Source organism: Hemiscyllium ocellatum, chromosome 16 (genome assembly GCF_020745735.1).
Source record: "Hemiscyllium ocellatum isolate sHemOce1 chromosome 16, sHemOce1.pat.X.cur, whole genome shotgun sequence".
NCBI lineage: Eukaryota > Metazoa > Chordata > Chondrichthyes > Orectolobiformes > Hemiscylliidae > Hemiscyllium > Hemiscyllium ocellatum.
Window position 1 is genome coordinate 58,637,589 of NC_083416.1, and position 17,277 is coordinate 58,654,865.

The following is a 17,277-nucleotide window of genomic DNA, read 5'->3' on the forward strand; positions in this document are numbered from 1 at the left end:
TCAGAGCTACAACAGAACCATAGTTCCTTCATCAGGTTTGCAAAATAACCATTGAATTTGCAGCCCCATTCACAAAGGAGTGCCCCTTTAAAGTTAAGAATTGCCAAGTGTACTTCAGCATACTTATTTAGTCGACAATAACAATGTTACCTTTTCTCCATTTCAGCAAAGCGAGGATTTGTTTTTTTCGACCAGACGCCATTTCCAGCAGAATTAATCCTATGGATCCCTTTCTTCCTTTTCTTAAAGTTAAAATTACAGTTCAGAGGGAGAAATAAATAATTCTTGTCAAATAATTCCCTCCTCTTTTGAATTAGAGCCTTTTTCTTCTCCTGAAACATAAATCAATAATTTAATAATTCTGTTCTTTACGGATCAACTTCACATGAATGGGATTAACAGGAACTGGTCAGAAACCAAATAGCCAACCTATTTATAGCACAGAAAAGCCTAAGTCATGAAATGAGCAGTGAGGAATGCAACTGGGGCAGAGGAATGCAACAGGTTGTTGTTTTGTGCTCAAAGTGGCCAAGCGACATATTTCTAAACAGCACATTAACTCTGTGCTATGCAAAGTGACGCTTTCCTCTCCTCAGGGGATCATTCTGTTTTGAATACTTCTGATCTGCAGGAGCATGATGCAGATTTTCTTTTCTCAGCATTGGAGTACTTCAGGCGAAACGTGGTTCTCAGCATTAACGCAATGGCCACCTGAACACAGTTTGTCAATTCTTTAAACTGCAAGCATTTACTGGGGTTGTATTTCATATCTTACCATCTGAAAATCTGTGCAGTTCCTCCAAGCACTACATTACAATTGTTCATCAGTCTGCGATTTTGCTATCAGGCAAGGATAACAGATTTCATAAAGAAATCATGAGTCATAAAAGTATCGATCTACAAATTGCAGTTAATTCTGACAAATCTTTCCTCTTTTTTTCCCTTCTCTCCTCAGTTGATCTCAATGAAGTTGAATTCTTCTTCTTAGGCAGATCCTTGAGATCAAGTGTGACTTTCTTCCACTCCTGTGGGTCCTGAGGTGACAAAACAGATGATGCTGGATCCTCAAACCCTGCTGCAGGTGCTGTTTGCTGAGGCAGTTGGGTAAGATGGCTTGGTTTCCAGTGTTTATTTGGCCTCCACATTGGCTCATCAGAGATGCTTGAGATAGTTTGCAGTCTTGGGTAAGAACTTCCCACTGGTTGGTGGAGATTTGCATGATTTTTTTCAGGGAAGCTTTGGAGACGACCGTAACACATTTTCTCTGCCCTCCCATAACTGCTTGCCATGCAGAAGCTGAGAGGAGAGAATTCAGTTTGAAGGTTTTGTGTCAGGCCCTGCAGACAATATGGCCCACCCAACACAGCATATTGACTGCAACCAATGCATTGACTGTGGGCTATTGGCCTGAAAGAGGACACTGTTATTGGAGCCCCTATCCTGACACAGGATTTGCAGGATTATATGCAGAGATATCATTGGTGAAATTCCCAAAGAACTGAAAGATTTGCTGAATATTGCTGTTGTGTCTACTAATGCAACTGCCTTATAGATCCTGAGCTTGGTGCCAAACTTAAGGTCTTTGTCATTGAATGCTCTGTTCCCCAGATGACTAAGCGGTGCATTAGTACATGGAACTCAATGCTGTAGTGAAGATAATGTTCATTGTTCCTCTTATTGGAAGGAAGTTGTGTTGTGATTCCAGTAGGAGCTCTGAAGCCACTAGGAGGAGACAGTTGAGGAGAACATTTGCAATGATCTTCCCTTTGGTATATAGCACCCTGCTGTAGTTACCACAATCTATCTTATCTCCTCTCCTGAAGATCATCAAAATTACAAAATCTTGTAAATCCATTGGCATGATCTCCTCTTTCCACTTGAGGTAGATAAGTGAAGGTATTGACATTGAGACTGCTTCTTCAATGTATTTCAATATCTTGGTGAGGATGCATCAATAACTGTTTCTGATGCTGGCTTCCATTGTCCTTGATGAGTGCCCATCCATTTTTAGTTCTCAGTGGAATTGGTTCTTGGGTGTTTGGGCTATTGATAGGCTTTTTGAGCATAAGCCCTTCAGCAGGAATTAGCCCTCCATTCCTGATGAAGGGCTTATATTTGAAATGTTGATTCTCCTGCTGTTCAGATGCTGCCTGACCAACTGTGCTTTTCTAGCACCACACTCTTCGACTCTGATCTCCAGCATCTGCAGTCTTCATTTTCTCCTATTGATAGGCTTGGCTGTAGTGAAGAATCCACACACATCTTAGCTATTGGTGAACTGCTGGCTTTCTAATGCTCTTTCTATTCACTAATTATCCCTTAGGTTATGGGTTGTGATGGAACTTCAGCCTTCATTTGTCTGTAGACCTACATTCTGACCACTGCTCTTAAATTTTATATCAATTTAAAACACATGTTATAAAATAATTCAAATATTTCATGAATTAACTCCATTGCAAATGTCCATGAAACAAAGGTAGTGCATGAACTTTCCCAGCAATAAGTTGGTTTACTGTGACAAAGTAAACTGGTGCTGAAACTTAGCCTGTTACAGAATTCCCAAAATGTTCACAAAGCCCTTTCATGCAGAAACTGTGGGCACTGAATTGTTTAACAGTTTCATTTAGCTGCCCAGATTTCTTCTACTTAACTGAAAATTTGTTGCTGGTTAAAGCACAGCAGGTCAGGCAGCATCCAAGGAACAGGAAATTCGACGTTTCGGGCCAGAGCCCTTCATCAGCCCTTCTTCTACTTAACCAATTTGTCATTCCAATTAGCAAATGAAAATAAAACTCATAGACACTTTGGAGATGAAACCTCCATCATAAAATATACATAAGGTCTTTGGAAATTTAATAATTTAGTCTGTGAACAATTTATGGGGGTGGGGGGGGTGGGGGAGCAGTGTCATTACTGCAGTTTAATGACTGCTTCAATAATGTAAATGGAAATTGTTGGAGAAACTCAGCAAGTAAAGTTTTCAAGTTCAGTGATTCTTCATGAGCTGCTCCAAAATCGATAGTTTTTACAAATTTTATTTATTTGTTGAGGGAATATTGACATATATACAGCAGAAGGATTAAAGTTTACCTCCTGACCTATGTTCATTTAGCTGATTGTAGATGGACCTGCCACCATTGATTCAAATGTTGCTGTCTGCATTATCATCACAATACAATTATTTCATATTGATATAAGGGTTTATTGGGATTAGATGGATCAGAATAACGTCATAAAAGTTTCTGTATCTAGTGAAATGTCAGAAGATTGTAACCAGCTATGTAATTATAATCAATATTGGCCAGTTCTAAGGGCTTGACATATGATGGGTAGTGTCTTTGCCCCTGAGGTAGAAGCACCAGGTTTGATTTCTAGCTGATTATCGAGCTGTGGAAAAGGACATGGAAGATATAGAATGTAGGGAAATAGATGGTGACGTCTTGAAAAATGTCCATATTACAGAGGAGGAACTGCTGGATGTCTTGAAATGCATAAAGCTGGATAAATCTCCGGGATCTGATCAGGTATACCCTAGAACTCCGTGGGAGGCCAAGGAAGTGATTCCTGGGCCTCTTACTGAGATATTTGTATCATCAATAGTCACAGGTGAGATGGCGGAAGGTTGGAGGTTGGCTAACGTGGTGCCACTGTTTGAGAAAGGTGGTAAGGACAAGCCAGGGAACTATAGACCAGTGAGCCTGATGGTGGTGGTGGGCAAGTTGTTGGAAGAAATCCTGAGGGACAGGATGTACATGTATTTGGAAAGGCAAAGACTGATTAGGGATAGTCAACATGGCTTTATGTATGGGAAATCATGTCTCCCAAACTTTATGGAGTGTTTTGAAGAAGTAACAAAGAGGACTAATGAGGGCAGAGTGGTAAATGTGATCTATATGGACATAAAGCATTTGACAAGGTTCCCCATAGGAGACTAATTAGCAAGGTTAGATATAAAGGAATACAGGGAGAGCTAGCCATTTGGATAAAGAACTGGCTCAAAGGTAGAAGACAGAGGGTAGTGGTTGAGGGTTGTTTTTCAGACTGGAGGTCTGTGGCAAGTAGAGTGCCACAAGGATCGGTGCTGGGTCCACTATTTTTTGTGAGTTATATAAATGATTTGGATGTGAGCAAAAGAGGCATAGTTCGTAAGCTTGCAGATGACACCAAAATTGGACAACAAAGAAGGTTATCTCAGACGACAACAGGATCATGATCAGATGGGCCAATGGGCTGAGAAGTGGCGGATGGAGTTTAATTCAGATAAATGTGAAGTGCTGCATTTTGGGAAAGCAAATCTTAGCAGGACTTATACACTTAATGGTAAGGTCCTAGGGAGTGTTGCTGAACAAAGAGACCTTCGAGTGCAGGTTCATAACTCCTTGAAAGTGGAGTCACAGGTAGATAGGATAGTGAAGAAGGCAATTCATATGCTTTCCTTTATTGGTCAGAGTATTGAGTACAGGAGTTGGGAGATCGTGTTGCAGCTGTAAAGGACATTGGTTAGGCTACTGTTGGAATATTGTGTGCAATTCTAGTCTCCTTCCTATCAGAAAGATGTTGTGAAACTTGAAAGGGTAAAGAAAAGATTTACAAAGATGTTGCTAGGGTTGGAGGATTTGAGCTATAGGGAGAGTTTGACTAGGCTAGATCTGCTTTCCCAGGAGCGTTGGAGGCTGAGGGGTGACCTTATAGAGATTTACAAGATCATGATGGCATGGATAGGTTAAATAGACAAAGTCTTTTTCCCTGGGGTGGGGGTATTCAGAACTGGAGGGCATATGTTTAGAGGGGAAAGAAATGGAAGAGACCGAAGGGGCAATGTTTTCAAGCAGAGGGTGGTACATGTATGGAATGAGCTGCCAGAGGAAGTAGTGGAGACTAGTACAGTTGCAACATTTTAAAAGGCATCTGGATGGGTATATGAATAGGAAAGATTTGAAGGGATATGGGCAGGGTTCTGGCTGGTGGGACTGGATTGGGTTGGGATATCTGGTCAGCATGGACAGGTTGGACCGAAGGGTCTGTTTCTATGCTGTACATCTCTATGACTCTAAATCTTTCCAATGGATCCACACCAGTTATTAAAAGTGGGAGTGACTCCTGGTCATCCATGCTTGATGTGGAATGGTGCAAACCTCATGCTATAGTTAGCACCTGTCCCAGCAAAAGCAGGCTAAGGAAAACAGTCATAAACATCTGCTTAGTCTGCCTCACATGTCTTTTGACATAATCGAAAAGTATGGCACTGGAAATACACAGCAGGTTAGGCAGCATCCAAAGAGCAGGAGAGTTGACATTTCGGGCATTAGCCCTTCATCAGAAATGTGGGTAGGGGGAGAAGTGTGCTGGGAGATAAATAGGAGACTGGGGATGGGGTTGGGAGTGAGGTAGCTGGGAAGGCCTCCTGCTGCTCCTTGGATGTTGCCTGATCAGTTGTGCTTTTCCAGCACATGTTTCAACTCTAACTTCTCCAGAATCTGAAGTCCTCACTTTCTCCATATCTTTTGACGTAAAACATGATCTCAATCTCAAACTAATTGGTCATCACCGGGTCAAATGGTTGCAGCATTGAACCTTTATCTAGCATATGTATTAAAGATGTTTTAAACTGTGTCACAAAGACCTAATCAGACTGTTATGAATGTTCAAGCAGAGAACAGATTATAAGGGTTACACTTGATCAAAGAACTGGGTTTTATGGAAGGTCTTAAAGGAGAAGAGTGTTGGGAGACACAAAGGGAGAGAATGTCAGAGCAAAGAACCAAGATGACAGATTGGTATTACCACTAATTGGCAGTACAGACTCGATGGGTTGAAGGGTCTCTTCTGTACTGTATGATTCTGTGATGAGGGAGTATCAAAGGGAATATGACGAACACAAGTGGTCAGGGATATTGAGTTATACTGGAATAGAAATCTGAAGGTTGGTGGATTATAAAATTTTTGGAGATTATAGAGCAATAAAGGAGCAAAACCATGCATCAATTTAAAGAAAAACACACAACCACAACATTTTGAACAGAAAACGTTTGAGACTGAGAGCCTGTGAAGGCCAATAGAGACAGGTGAGCAGGATACAGTTAAGCCTAAAGATGAAGTTTAAAGAACATAGATGATGAGAGGTATGCTAGAAGAGTTTAGATTAGACTACTTACAGTGTGGAAACAGGCCCTTCAGCCCAATAAGTCCACACTGATCTGCCAAAGCACAACCCACCCTGATCCAATCCCTACATTTACCCTTTCATCTAACACTATGGGCATTTTAGCACAGCTAATTTGCACATTTTTGGACTGTGGGAGGAAACTTGAGCACCCGGAGGAAACCCACACAGACACGGGGAGAATGTGCAAACTCCACACAGTCACCTAAGGTGGGAATTGAAGCCAAGTCTCTGGTGCTGTGAAGCAGCAGTGCTAACCACTGTGCCACCCATAAGTTTTGGAAGAGTAAACTTCAGAGATAAAAAAGACAGGTAACGATCTCTATTTGTACAACACTTTTCAAAACCCAAAGCCAATTCGTTACTTTTTGATACCGTTCCAAGAGAATTTCCTGTTCTTGCCATGACCCTTCAGGTAGTACGTTCAGTTAGAAATGATTCGGGATTGATCACTTCTGGGTCGATATCTGAGTATGGGACTGCCATCAATATTTTCCAGTCTCTGTGTAGGTGGGCTTCAATTAAGATCCACGTGAGCCCATTTGGATGGCACTGCCATTTTCTTAGAACTGTGTTTCTACAAGTCAGTGTTTTTGGAATTTAGAATCCAACCATATACCAGCATAATTGCATGATGGCACTATGGCTTTGAGTCATAATATAAATGCTCTGACAAGGTAGACTGGCTCTGATTATTTATTAACTCAGTGAGGAATGCCATTGTCAAACTGGGAGAGGCTTGTAACACCAGACAGTATGGTGCCAAAATGTGGAAATTTCTAACATTATAGAGTCATAGAGCACGGAAACAGATGTTTTCATCTAACTCATCCACACCGACCAGACATTCCAATCTGACCTAGTCCCATTTGCCAGCATTTGGTCCACATCCCTCTAAATCCTTTCTAATCATATACCCATCCATTGCATAATATTAACAAATACATTTTGTAACTCTGTGTACAATCTAACAAGTTGTAAAATTTTATCCCATTTTCTGCCATGATGTTTATTCAAGTTGAAAAAAGATTAGTTTCATGTTTGCCACTTATTTACTAACCATAGTAGCTGTCATCCTATTCACTGAGGGTGTCTACAAAACCACACGGGTTTCTAGCAGCAGCACGAATCCCACTGGACATTTGCCAATTTCATTAAATCTAATTGTCTAGAGTACTAGTTAAAAAAAATTAACCTTCCTTGTAGCTTGATTTAATGAATCTGATAGAATTACATTTAAGTTATCACTGGTTGAATAAGATCCATGCTTCAGCTAACTGTACTAGTTTCTTGTCAGTTTCGTAAAAGGAGTTAGATATTTCCTTAGTAGTCTATTGTTATCTGATTTTAATTCCATCTTTTACTTGTTGCTGGAAGTGCCTCAAAATTCTTTGTTGCATTAAACAGATGTTCCCAGCAGCTGTCTATCACAAATCCTGTAAATCTATTAGGAAAAAATTAATAGGTCAATTTTCCTGCTCATTGTTCAGTAACATTTGTTGAGAAGTGTCATATGTAAATGTCAAGTGAAGACAGAATTACATTCAGACATGAAAAGAAAGTCTCTCTGTAAAGCACGAATGATTTACTGGGATCACATTGCCAGCACAATTTATAATCCTAAAGGGAGTAAGAGAGAAAAAAAATAGGTGCGAGAAATTGAAGATGCTGATAACAATCTTTCTACGAAAATCAGTAGCTACTTGTTTAAAGTTGAAGCATTATTTTCACACTTTAATTCAAAAGGGGAAGATTGAATTTGAGCTGAAACCAAATACAGGAAGAAGGATGAATGTATGAAATTTATAAGTAATAAGAATTCCCCCAAAATAAATGGAATGTGTGTTTAAGTTTAAAAAAAGACCTCCTCCAAATTTCTCTCAAGTTTCTTCCCCTTAACCCATTTCCTCCGATATACTGACTTGCGCTGTGGAATGATAAGGTTGCAGTGGGAGCCCTCTGGCAGATTACAAAACTGCAATAGCTCATTAATCAGCCTGTCAGTGACTATTTTGACTGGTTCACCCAGCTAGCATTCAAAATATTGCTCATATTTAGCACAGGAATGAGGAAATTTAAAAGTTTCTATTCAAAATGACAGAAGGTCCTATCCGAAAGCGTACTTTTTTCTCTTTTACATGTTGATATTCCTGTTACAGATTTCCAACATTTTTTGTTATGCTTTCCTTGTCATTGCTGTCTCTTTAAGAAGTATGCTTCATTTGCCTAAACAGCTCATACTAAAAGGGATGAAAGATTATTGGTGGTAGGCAGGAAAGTAGGGTTAAGGCTAAAATCAAATCAACTGTTACCTTTTTAACTGGTGGAGCAGGCGCAGGGGCCAAGTGGCATGCAATTTTTCCTTATTCCTAAGTTTGCATGTTCATTGTATTCATGTGTGATACTTACAGTGAGCTATTCTGATAAGAAAGGCAGCATCTTGAAATTTCTCTCAAGTTTCTTCCCCTTAACCCATTTCCTCCGATATACTGACTTGCGTTGTGAAAGGCCTGTTGTTAAACACAAGTATTTCTAACCCAGTCAGCAGATAGCAATCAGATGCAGCAATTTGAGTCAGTACTCTCCATTCCAATGGAGTTGTACTAAGGCCAACCCTACAATAAAGCCAGCTAACTCACCACATTTGAAACATTCAACTAGTTATGTGTACAATTCATCTAGCCACTGATAAAGCTGCATTAAATATTTTTCATTTATATTTCCAATTATAAGTTTCCATTTGACTGACTTCGAATTGAATACATGAACAATTATATTTTGGTTCATAAGTTGGGAGCCAGGGGAGCTAGCCAGTTGGATACAAAATTGGCTTAAAGGTAGGAGACTCAGAATGGTGGTAGAGGGTTGTTTTTTGTACTGGAGGCATACGACCAGTGCTGTGCCATTAGGATCGATTCTAGGTCCACTACTTTTCATTATTTATATAAATGACTTGGATATGATTATAGAAGGCATTGTTCGTAAGTTTGCAGATGACACCAAAATAGGTAGTGTAGTGGACAGTGAAGGAGATTATCTCAGATGGGCCAATGGGCCAAAGAGTGGCAGATGGGAGTTTAATTTAGTTAAAAATAAGGGATTGAATTTTGGTAAGGCAAACAAGGCCAGGACTGATATAATTAATGGTAGGGCACTGTGAAGTATTGCAGAACAAAGAGACGTAAGGGAATGGGTGCATGTTCCTTGAAAGTGGAATCACAGGTAGACAGGGTAGTGAAGAAGGCATTTGGCACACTTGCCTTGATTGATCAGAACATTGAGTATAGGAGTTGGGATGTCGTGTTGCAGCTGTACAGGACATTGGTTAGGCGATTTTTAGAGTATTCACCATTCCATCGGAAGGATGTTGTTAATCTTGTCAGGGTGCAGAAAAGATTTATGGGGATGTTGCTGGGACTGGAGGGCTTAAGTTATGGGATCAGAATGAATTGGCTGGGAGATTTTTTTTCCCTGGAGGATTGGAGGTAGAACGGTAACAATCTAGAGGTTTATAAAATCATGAGAGGCATGGATAGGGTGAATAGCCAGTCTTTTTCCTAAAGTGGGGCAAGTCGAAAACTGGAGGGCAAAGGTTTAAGGTGAGTGGGGAAAGATTTAAAAAGGATCTGAAGGGTCACTTTTTCACACAGAGGGTATTTACATGTATGGAATGAACTGTCAGATGAAGTGGTGGAGGTGGGTACAATAACAGCATTTAAAAAGCCCCTGGACAGGTATATGAATAGGAAGGGTTTAGAGACAAATGGGGCAAATGTGACAAGGTCAGATGGGATGTCTGTTTCCGTGCTGCATGACTCTGTGACTCTATATTACGGTATAATCTTTAAAAAAATGCTCATAATAGTCAGTAGGAACAAAGTGGCTCATGATTATGAAATGGAACTTGAAGTCGATCTTTAATAGACTTGTTCAATTAGCATCACATGCAATGCTGAAAGTACTGGTCAGAATTCCCACAATTAAGGATAAGGAAACTGCATGAAGGAGTTAATTCATTTTATTTTCTACGTATACAGAATCCCTACAGTGTGGAAACAGACCCTTCACCCCAACAAGTCCACACTGACCTTCTGAAAAGCAACACACCCAGATCCATTCCCCTACTCTATAATTACCTCTGACCAATTCACTTAGCCTACATATCCCTGACAATAATGGGCAATTTAGCATGGCCAATTCACCTAACCTGCACATCTTTGACTGTGGGAGTAAACTGGAGCACCCGGCAGAAACCCACAGAGACATGGGGAGAACATGCAAACTCCACACAGTCTCCTGAGGCTGGAATCGAAGCCAGGTCTTTGGCGCTGTGAGGCAGCAGTGCTGACCACTGAGCCACCTTACCGTTTTATTTGTACACTGCTATGCATTTCAATTTTCAAAATGACATTCACATATAATTTCTGGTATTCGTTACAAGACACAGAAATGTTGTACTTACCACAACTGTTATGTGAATAACTTTTTTAACAACTCTGAAGGAAGTGCAGAAGAATATTTAAAATGCACAAAATCTGTGACTTTCATGCAGTTTTCCAAAATGGCCTTTACTCATTACTCTTGATCACCATTTCACACACACTATTTCTTTGCAACATTTGCTTTGGCCTGCAAGCCTGGGACCTTTTATATGTGTCTGGGTTTCAAGTAAAATGTGTAATCTATCTGTCTCCTCTCAGTTCAAATGTTCTCTCAGTTTCCCCTGAGAACATAATGCTAATTGTTGATAGGTGTTGCTTACACAGATAGTGACCATCATTAGCTGGAGAGATGAATGTTTCACACTGAAGTGTTTACATAAGCAAGAGCAAATACAACAAAATTGGAAATGTTTGAAATACATCACAAGTACATGCACATCTGAAAGACAGGCTACCAGTTAAAGGATCTACAGTCAATAATCTATCCTATTTTCTTGACAGATACTGATGGATTTGACGAATGACTTAGTGTGTTTTCTTATTTCAAAAATTCTAACGCTTGCAGTTTTCTTCCTTTAAAGGTGCAAACGGAACTCCTCATTAAAATACGTCCATTACAAAGCTCCTGCAACTGTCATGATGTTCTTTAAATTACAATATATGTTTAATCCCATCAAGATGAGAGATTCTCTGAAAACCAATTACCTTTCAGTTGTTTCTGAGAACCTTGCCCCTGCCTCTTTCTCATTGACATGCTGTCCCTTGCCAACATTATCTGAAAATTCAGTGTCAGTTTTCACATCTACGTGGATGACACCCAACTCTACATCACCATGCCTCTTAACTCCTCCATTATCAAGCAAATGAGCATGCTGCTTGCTAACATCCAGTGCCACATGAACAGAAACTTCCTTCAATTAAATATCCAGATCACTTAGTCTCTGGATAGTTAGACTGTTCAGTGTGATCAGAATAAGATGTGAAATTTGAAAGGGTTCAGAAAAGATTTACAAGGATGTTGCCTGGGTTGGAGGATTTGAGCTATGGGGAGAGGCTAAACGGGCTGGAGCTGTTTTCCCTGGAGCGTCGGAGGCTGACGGGTGACCTTATAGAGGTTTACAAAATGATGAGGGGCATGAATAGGGTAAATAGACAAAGTCTTTTCCTTAGGGTTGGGGAGTCCAGAACTAGAGGGCATAGGTTTAAGGTGAGAGGGGAAAGATATAAAAGAGACCTAAGGGGCAACGTTTTCATACAGAAGGTGGTACGGGTTTGGAATGAACTGCCAGAAGAAGTGGTAGAGGCTGGTACAATTGCAACATTTAAGAGGCAGTTGGATGGGTATATGAATAGGAAGGGTTTGGAGGAATATGAGCCGGGTGCTGGCAGGTGGGACTAGATTGAGTTGGGATATCTGGTTGGCATAAACGGGTTGGACCAAAGGGTCTGTTTCCATGCTGTACATCTCTATGATTCTATGACTCTATATACATCAGAACCCTTCAGAAGCCCCAACACTCTCTGTGAGAACTACCTGGGATGTTCCCATTGCTGATGGAGAATTCCAATGCTCTCTGACGTCTCTGAAAATGTCTGAGACTCTGGATTACTGTCAGAAAGTTGCACAGTTCCGACTTAATTTTACAAAATTAATGCTTTACTCATAAATTAAGTACATACTGCAAATTTAATTCAATTTTTAAATTAAGTACTACACAAAATGCAATTTTTCCCATTTTAACGCTTGTGGGATTTACTTTATGAATTAAGTGATAAGCATACAACCCAGAGAGGGGGTTATTCAATATGTTACCAACCCCTTTGTCACACAATGGCTGGAAAGTTCTCAGACAGTGGCCCTTTCCCACAGTGTCTTTGCAGCACCTGCCTAAGCTTCAATGTTCCCTTTAACATGCATTTCGAATGTGCTTGGAATTTGTAACACTGGGTCGAGGACAACTCTTTGAATTGGAAGACAAGTATGTTTCAGGCAGACCAAATAATCCTCCAGCCCCAGTTAATGTTTGTCTCAGGTGTGAATCTGGAAACAGCCCACATGAGAAAAAGTGTGCTCTGGAGTGGCTAAGGAAAACATTGACATCTCTCTCTGCAGACCTTCTTTACAAAGACACATTTCAGAAGGAGTGTAATAGTGTCTTCACCACTGCAGCCTGCTCAAGAACAATGTGCAGTGCAGTAGAGAGCCATATGTATATAAGCAAACTGATGGAAAGTGCCCTTCTCATCATCAGTCAATCAAGTCTTAGTGCTTGTTTGAAAGTTCTGGTGATGAGGCATTCTGTTGCATGACTTTGACAGCCTGCTGAGGGAATCATCTGACAGGATTAACTGTCTCCTTTTCCCACAACACCTCAATGTGCTGAACACTGCCTCATGTAAATGTGACCAAGAGTGTTTTGCTGTACGAACATTTCTATGAGGGGCAGCTCTGTGCTACAGTCCAACTACTTAGTGTGTTAACTGGTACTGTGACCATTGTTCAACACTAGGGACAGGTAGAACTTTAACAAGTGATATTTGATGTTTGTGTACAGAAGATGTATGCACAGTTTGATGTAGCTGCACAAAATGGTGGCCCTCAAGTTAAGGATGATATTGATATGTGTTTCTCTTCCTCTGTTTTGTACATGGTGTCCATGCAGATAGGATTCATATTTGACTTCCAGATGAAATAGAAGATGACTTCCATGACACAGCCTTAGGGAATGGGCCAGATCAATGCCACATATAGCAATTCACACTTGATGGCTAGGTTCTTGCTCGCCTAGTTTCTGTCTCATTTTGGTATTATCTTCCCTGGTTTTACTGCCCTACCCAGTCCCTATAAGCCATATCCCCAGCACCTTAACACAGGAATGAGGGGGAAGGGGACAAAGGATTGGTCAGCCCATTTTTCCAAGAACATGGCCTTTCTCTTGCCTCAACTTACCTTGGACCCTGAGACCAGTTTGAAATGGTCACAGATGTTCATGAGTCTGCACAACAGCAGATTCAAACAGAAGGTGATGATATTGCTAATGAACAGGAACACTATGGCCTGAAGCCTCTGCTATCTGGGTTAATCACCCCTCATAATCCAGTATTCTTGCTGATGGACCCAGCAAAGGGCTTGGTACAGCACTCAAATAAGGCAAGGGTGAAAGGGCAGCCCTGCCTGACTCCAGATTTTATTAGGAAACTTTCTAATGCTCACTAATTTAATTGAAAATGTCCTAGAGTTGTTTGTGTTGCAGCAGTTGGATCCAGTTTCAGATTCCATCCCAATCCCAATTTTATTATCAGCACATCCATTATGTAGGATTGGATGTGTAGGTCAGAGGGGATGTGGCAAACACTGATGTCAATGTTGCATGTGACAATTGGAAATGTGTTGCTGGAAAAGCGCAGCAGGTCAGGCAGAATCCAAAGAGCAGGAGAATCGACGTTTTGGGCATGAGCCCTTCTTCAGGAATGCCCGAAACGTCGATTCTCCTGCTCCTTGGATGTTGCCTGACCTGCTGCGCTTTTCCAGCAACACATTTTCAGCTCTGATCTTCAGAAACTGACACCCGGAAGCGGCAAGAACATCCATCAACAGACACATCGACCTGGACCCCACATACAAACTACTACAGCTGAAACTGACACCCGGAAGCGGCAAGAACAAACCACTATAACTACCGGAAGAAACATCAAAGCAGCGCTTCACAGGAGGCTCCAATAGCACTGATGATGTTCCCTAGCCAGGGAACGAAACGTTTGCAGCAAAAACTTCCAGCTCGGCGAACAGAACCACAACAGGTCTACAGTCCGCTAATTAATCCCACAACAAGTACCAATCAGCCAGGTATCCATCACTTCCAAGGATTTTACTTTTCTCAAACATGATTTAAAGGCTTCAGTCACTTTGCCCAGAGTTACTGGTTTGTCCAGACTCTCCCTCCATCTGAGACCATCATGAGAAAGGACAGGGTTGTGGTTGGGGTGCCATGTGAAATAGTTCAATATAAAAAGATTTAAGACCGTAAGACATAGGAGTGGAAGTAAGGCCATTTGGTCCATTGAGTCCACTCCACCATTTAATCATGGCTGATGGGCATTTCAACTCCACTTACTTGCACTCTCCCCATAGCCCTTAATTCCTTGCGAGATCAAGAATTTTCAACCTAAATTCTTTAAATTGAAGATTTGTTGAACTTCAAAATGTCAGATTGCAATGACCCTACCAAACCAACTTATTCATTCATGGCACTGATCACAGTGCTCTCTGTGTATACCTTCCAGAAGAAGATATTCACGCATGTCTCATCCATGGAGTGGACTCTGAATTGGAAGATTACGTTGAATGATTCAAGGCAAAGAGAGGAGGTTTGATGGCTAACCACCTCTTGGCATTCTGGGGTAGAGATTCCAATTTCACCTTCAGCCATTCTCTCTGCATAGTGGAATGAGTGTAGTCGGTCAGTTACATCTATATATTGTACAGAAACGTTAGTAAACAAGATTGTGTATAAATTAGTGGTATTGTAGTTTTGTGAATTGTTAGTGTTGTAGATAAACTTCACAGAACTGACCTAAGGAGAACCCAACTATCTGTGGTATGTTTTATGTCGACTAACATGCAGAAAACCACAAAACGACAACAGTGTTTCTGCTGCTCTTCACCATCGAGGTGGTAGAGATGTGGATGTGGATATGAACCTGTATTCTTGCTGATGAACTCAGCAAAGGGCATTGTACAGCATCAAATAAGGCAAGGGAGAAAGGACACTTCAGCCTGAATCAGACTATATTAGGTCAGTCTGAGTGATTGGGGAAAGCTGCGCAATTTATTTAACATCATTTCTTGTGGAGTATGGTATGTATACATCTGGTCACAGTCAGATGTGTCTGGATATTCCAGGATGCATTTCCTTGTTTGTGTCTCAACACAGCCACAGTTAAATCCACCAACAGTAAGCTGGAAGACCAGAGCAAAGTCAGGGGGACATGAAAGCTGAACGTGAAACTATTGACTCCTGAAAATATTGAGAAACTCAAAAAGGTCCTAAAAGGTTGTATAACAATGAAAACTCTCTTTCAAACATACTGGTGGAAAGCTGTCAAGTTTTTTATTCAATCTTAAAGATGTTCAGAAGGTGAGAGAGAGACAGAGGGAGAGACACACAGGGCACTGTCCCAACTGCACAATGGCTCAGTGGGCAGCATTGCTACCTTACAGCAACAGGCTCACAAGCTCAATCCCAGCCTTGGGTGACTGTCTGTGTGGAGGTTGCACATTCTCTCTGTATCTGCATGATTTGGAGATGTTGGTGTTGGACTGGGGTGTACAAAGTTAAAAATCACACAACACAGGTAAAACCTGGTGTTGTGTGATTTTTAACTGGGTTTCCTCCCACAATCCAAAGATGTGCAGGTCAGGTGAATTGACAATGCTAAATTGCCCATATTGTTAGGTGCATTAGTTAGAAGGAAATGGGGCTGGGTGGGTTACTCTTCAGAAGGTCAGTTTGGACTGGTTGGACCTGTAGGGAATCTAATCTAAATCTGCTCCTGCTGCATTCAGAGGGAGTCAATGTCAAGGAGGATCTCCAAGAGGTGGTGAGCTAGCAAGACTAAACATGTACAAGCAAAGCCTGTAAGGACAATGCAAACTATCTAGAGTTAGGAGAGAGGGAAGGGGAAAGGGGCTTTATTTATTTTACTTTCTCTTTATACCCAAAAGTGCTATCAGACACAACTGAGTGACTTTCCCACCATCAAATCACCGTGACTTTTGAAAAATTTTATTAAGCTACTAACCGCCCCCAGCAAAACACCTACACAGACAATTGATATTCACAAGCAAAGCCCATTCCTGGGGCTACTTTACTTTTTTTTCTCAAACTCAGAAATGCTATCACTCACAACTGAAGCACTTTACTACCACCAACATCATGATGATTTCCTTTTGCAATTTTTTGATTTAATAAATTACCAGCAGTAGTCACCTGTGTAGCCAATTAAATATTTACAAGCAAAGTCCATATTGGGCTATGCAAACCATCAAAAGTGAGTGGGAGGTGGGGACAGAGAGGAGGGAGCTAAACATGTGTTGCTGAAAAAGCACAGCAGGTTAGGCAGCATCCAAGGAGCAGGAGAATCGATATTTCTGGCGTGAGCCCTTCTTCAAGAATGAGGAAAGTGTGTCCAGCAGGCTAAGATAAAAGGTAGGGAGCAGGGACTTGGGGGAGGGACGTTGGAAATGCGATAGGTGCAAGGAGGTCAAGGTGAGGGTGATAGGCTGGAGTGGGGGTGGGGGCGGAGAGGTCAGGAAGAAGATTGCAGGTTAGAAAGGTGGTGCTGAGTTCGAGGGATTTGATTGAGACAAGGTGGGGGGAGGGGAAATGAGGAAACTGGAGAAATCTGAGTTCATCCCTTGTGGTTGGAGGGTTCCTAGGCGGAAGATGAGGTGCTCTTCCTCCAGCCGTCATGTTGCTATGGTCTAGTGATGGAGGAGTCCAAGGACCTGCATGTTCTTGGAGGAGTGGGAGGGGGAGTTGAAGTGTTGAGCCACGGGGTGGTGGGTTGGTTGGTCTGGGTGTCCCAGAGGTGTTCCCTGAAACGTTACGCAAGTAGGCGGCCTGTCTCCCCAATATAGAGGAGGCCACATCGGGTGCAGCGGATACAGTA

General features: G+C 41.4%; 1 protein-coding gene across 3 annotated transcripts in view; it reads right to left on the reverse strand.

Moving 5' to 3' along the window:
* LOC132823228 (uncharacterized) overlaps nucleotides 1-10,655 on the reverse strand; it is a 36,771-nt gene extending 26,116 nt beyond the window's left edge. For 2 of the 3 annotated variants that reach the window (XM_060836857.1, XM_060836854.1), the window contains exon 1: nucleotides 151-386. In XM_060836857.1, the coding sequence (XP_060692840.1) occupies nucleotides 151-202 (52 nt within the window). In that variant the 5' untranslated portion in view covers nucleotides 203-386. Of the gene's footprint in view, nucleotides 1-150; nucleotides 387-10,625 lie in introns of those variants that run through there. The other variant, XM_060836855.1, reaches the window with a different exon arrangement.
* Nucleotides 10,656-17,277: the final 6,622 nt, after the last annotated feature.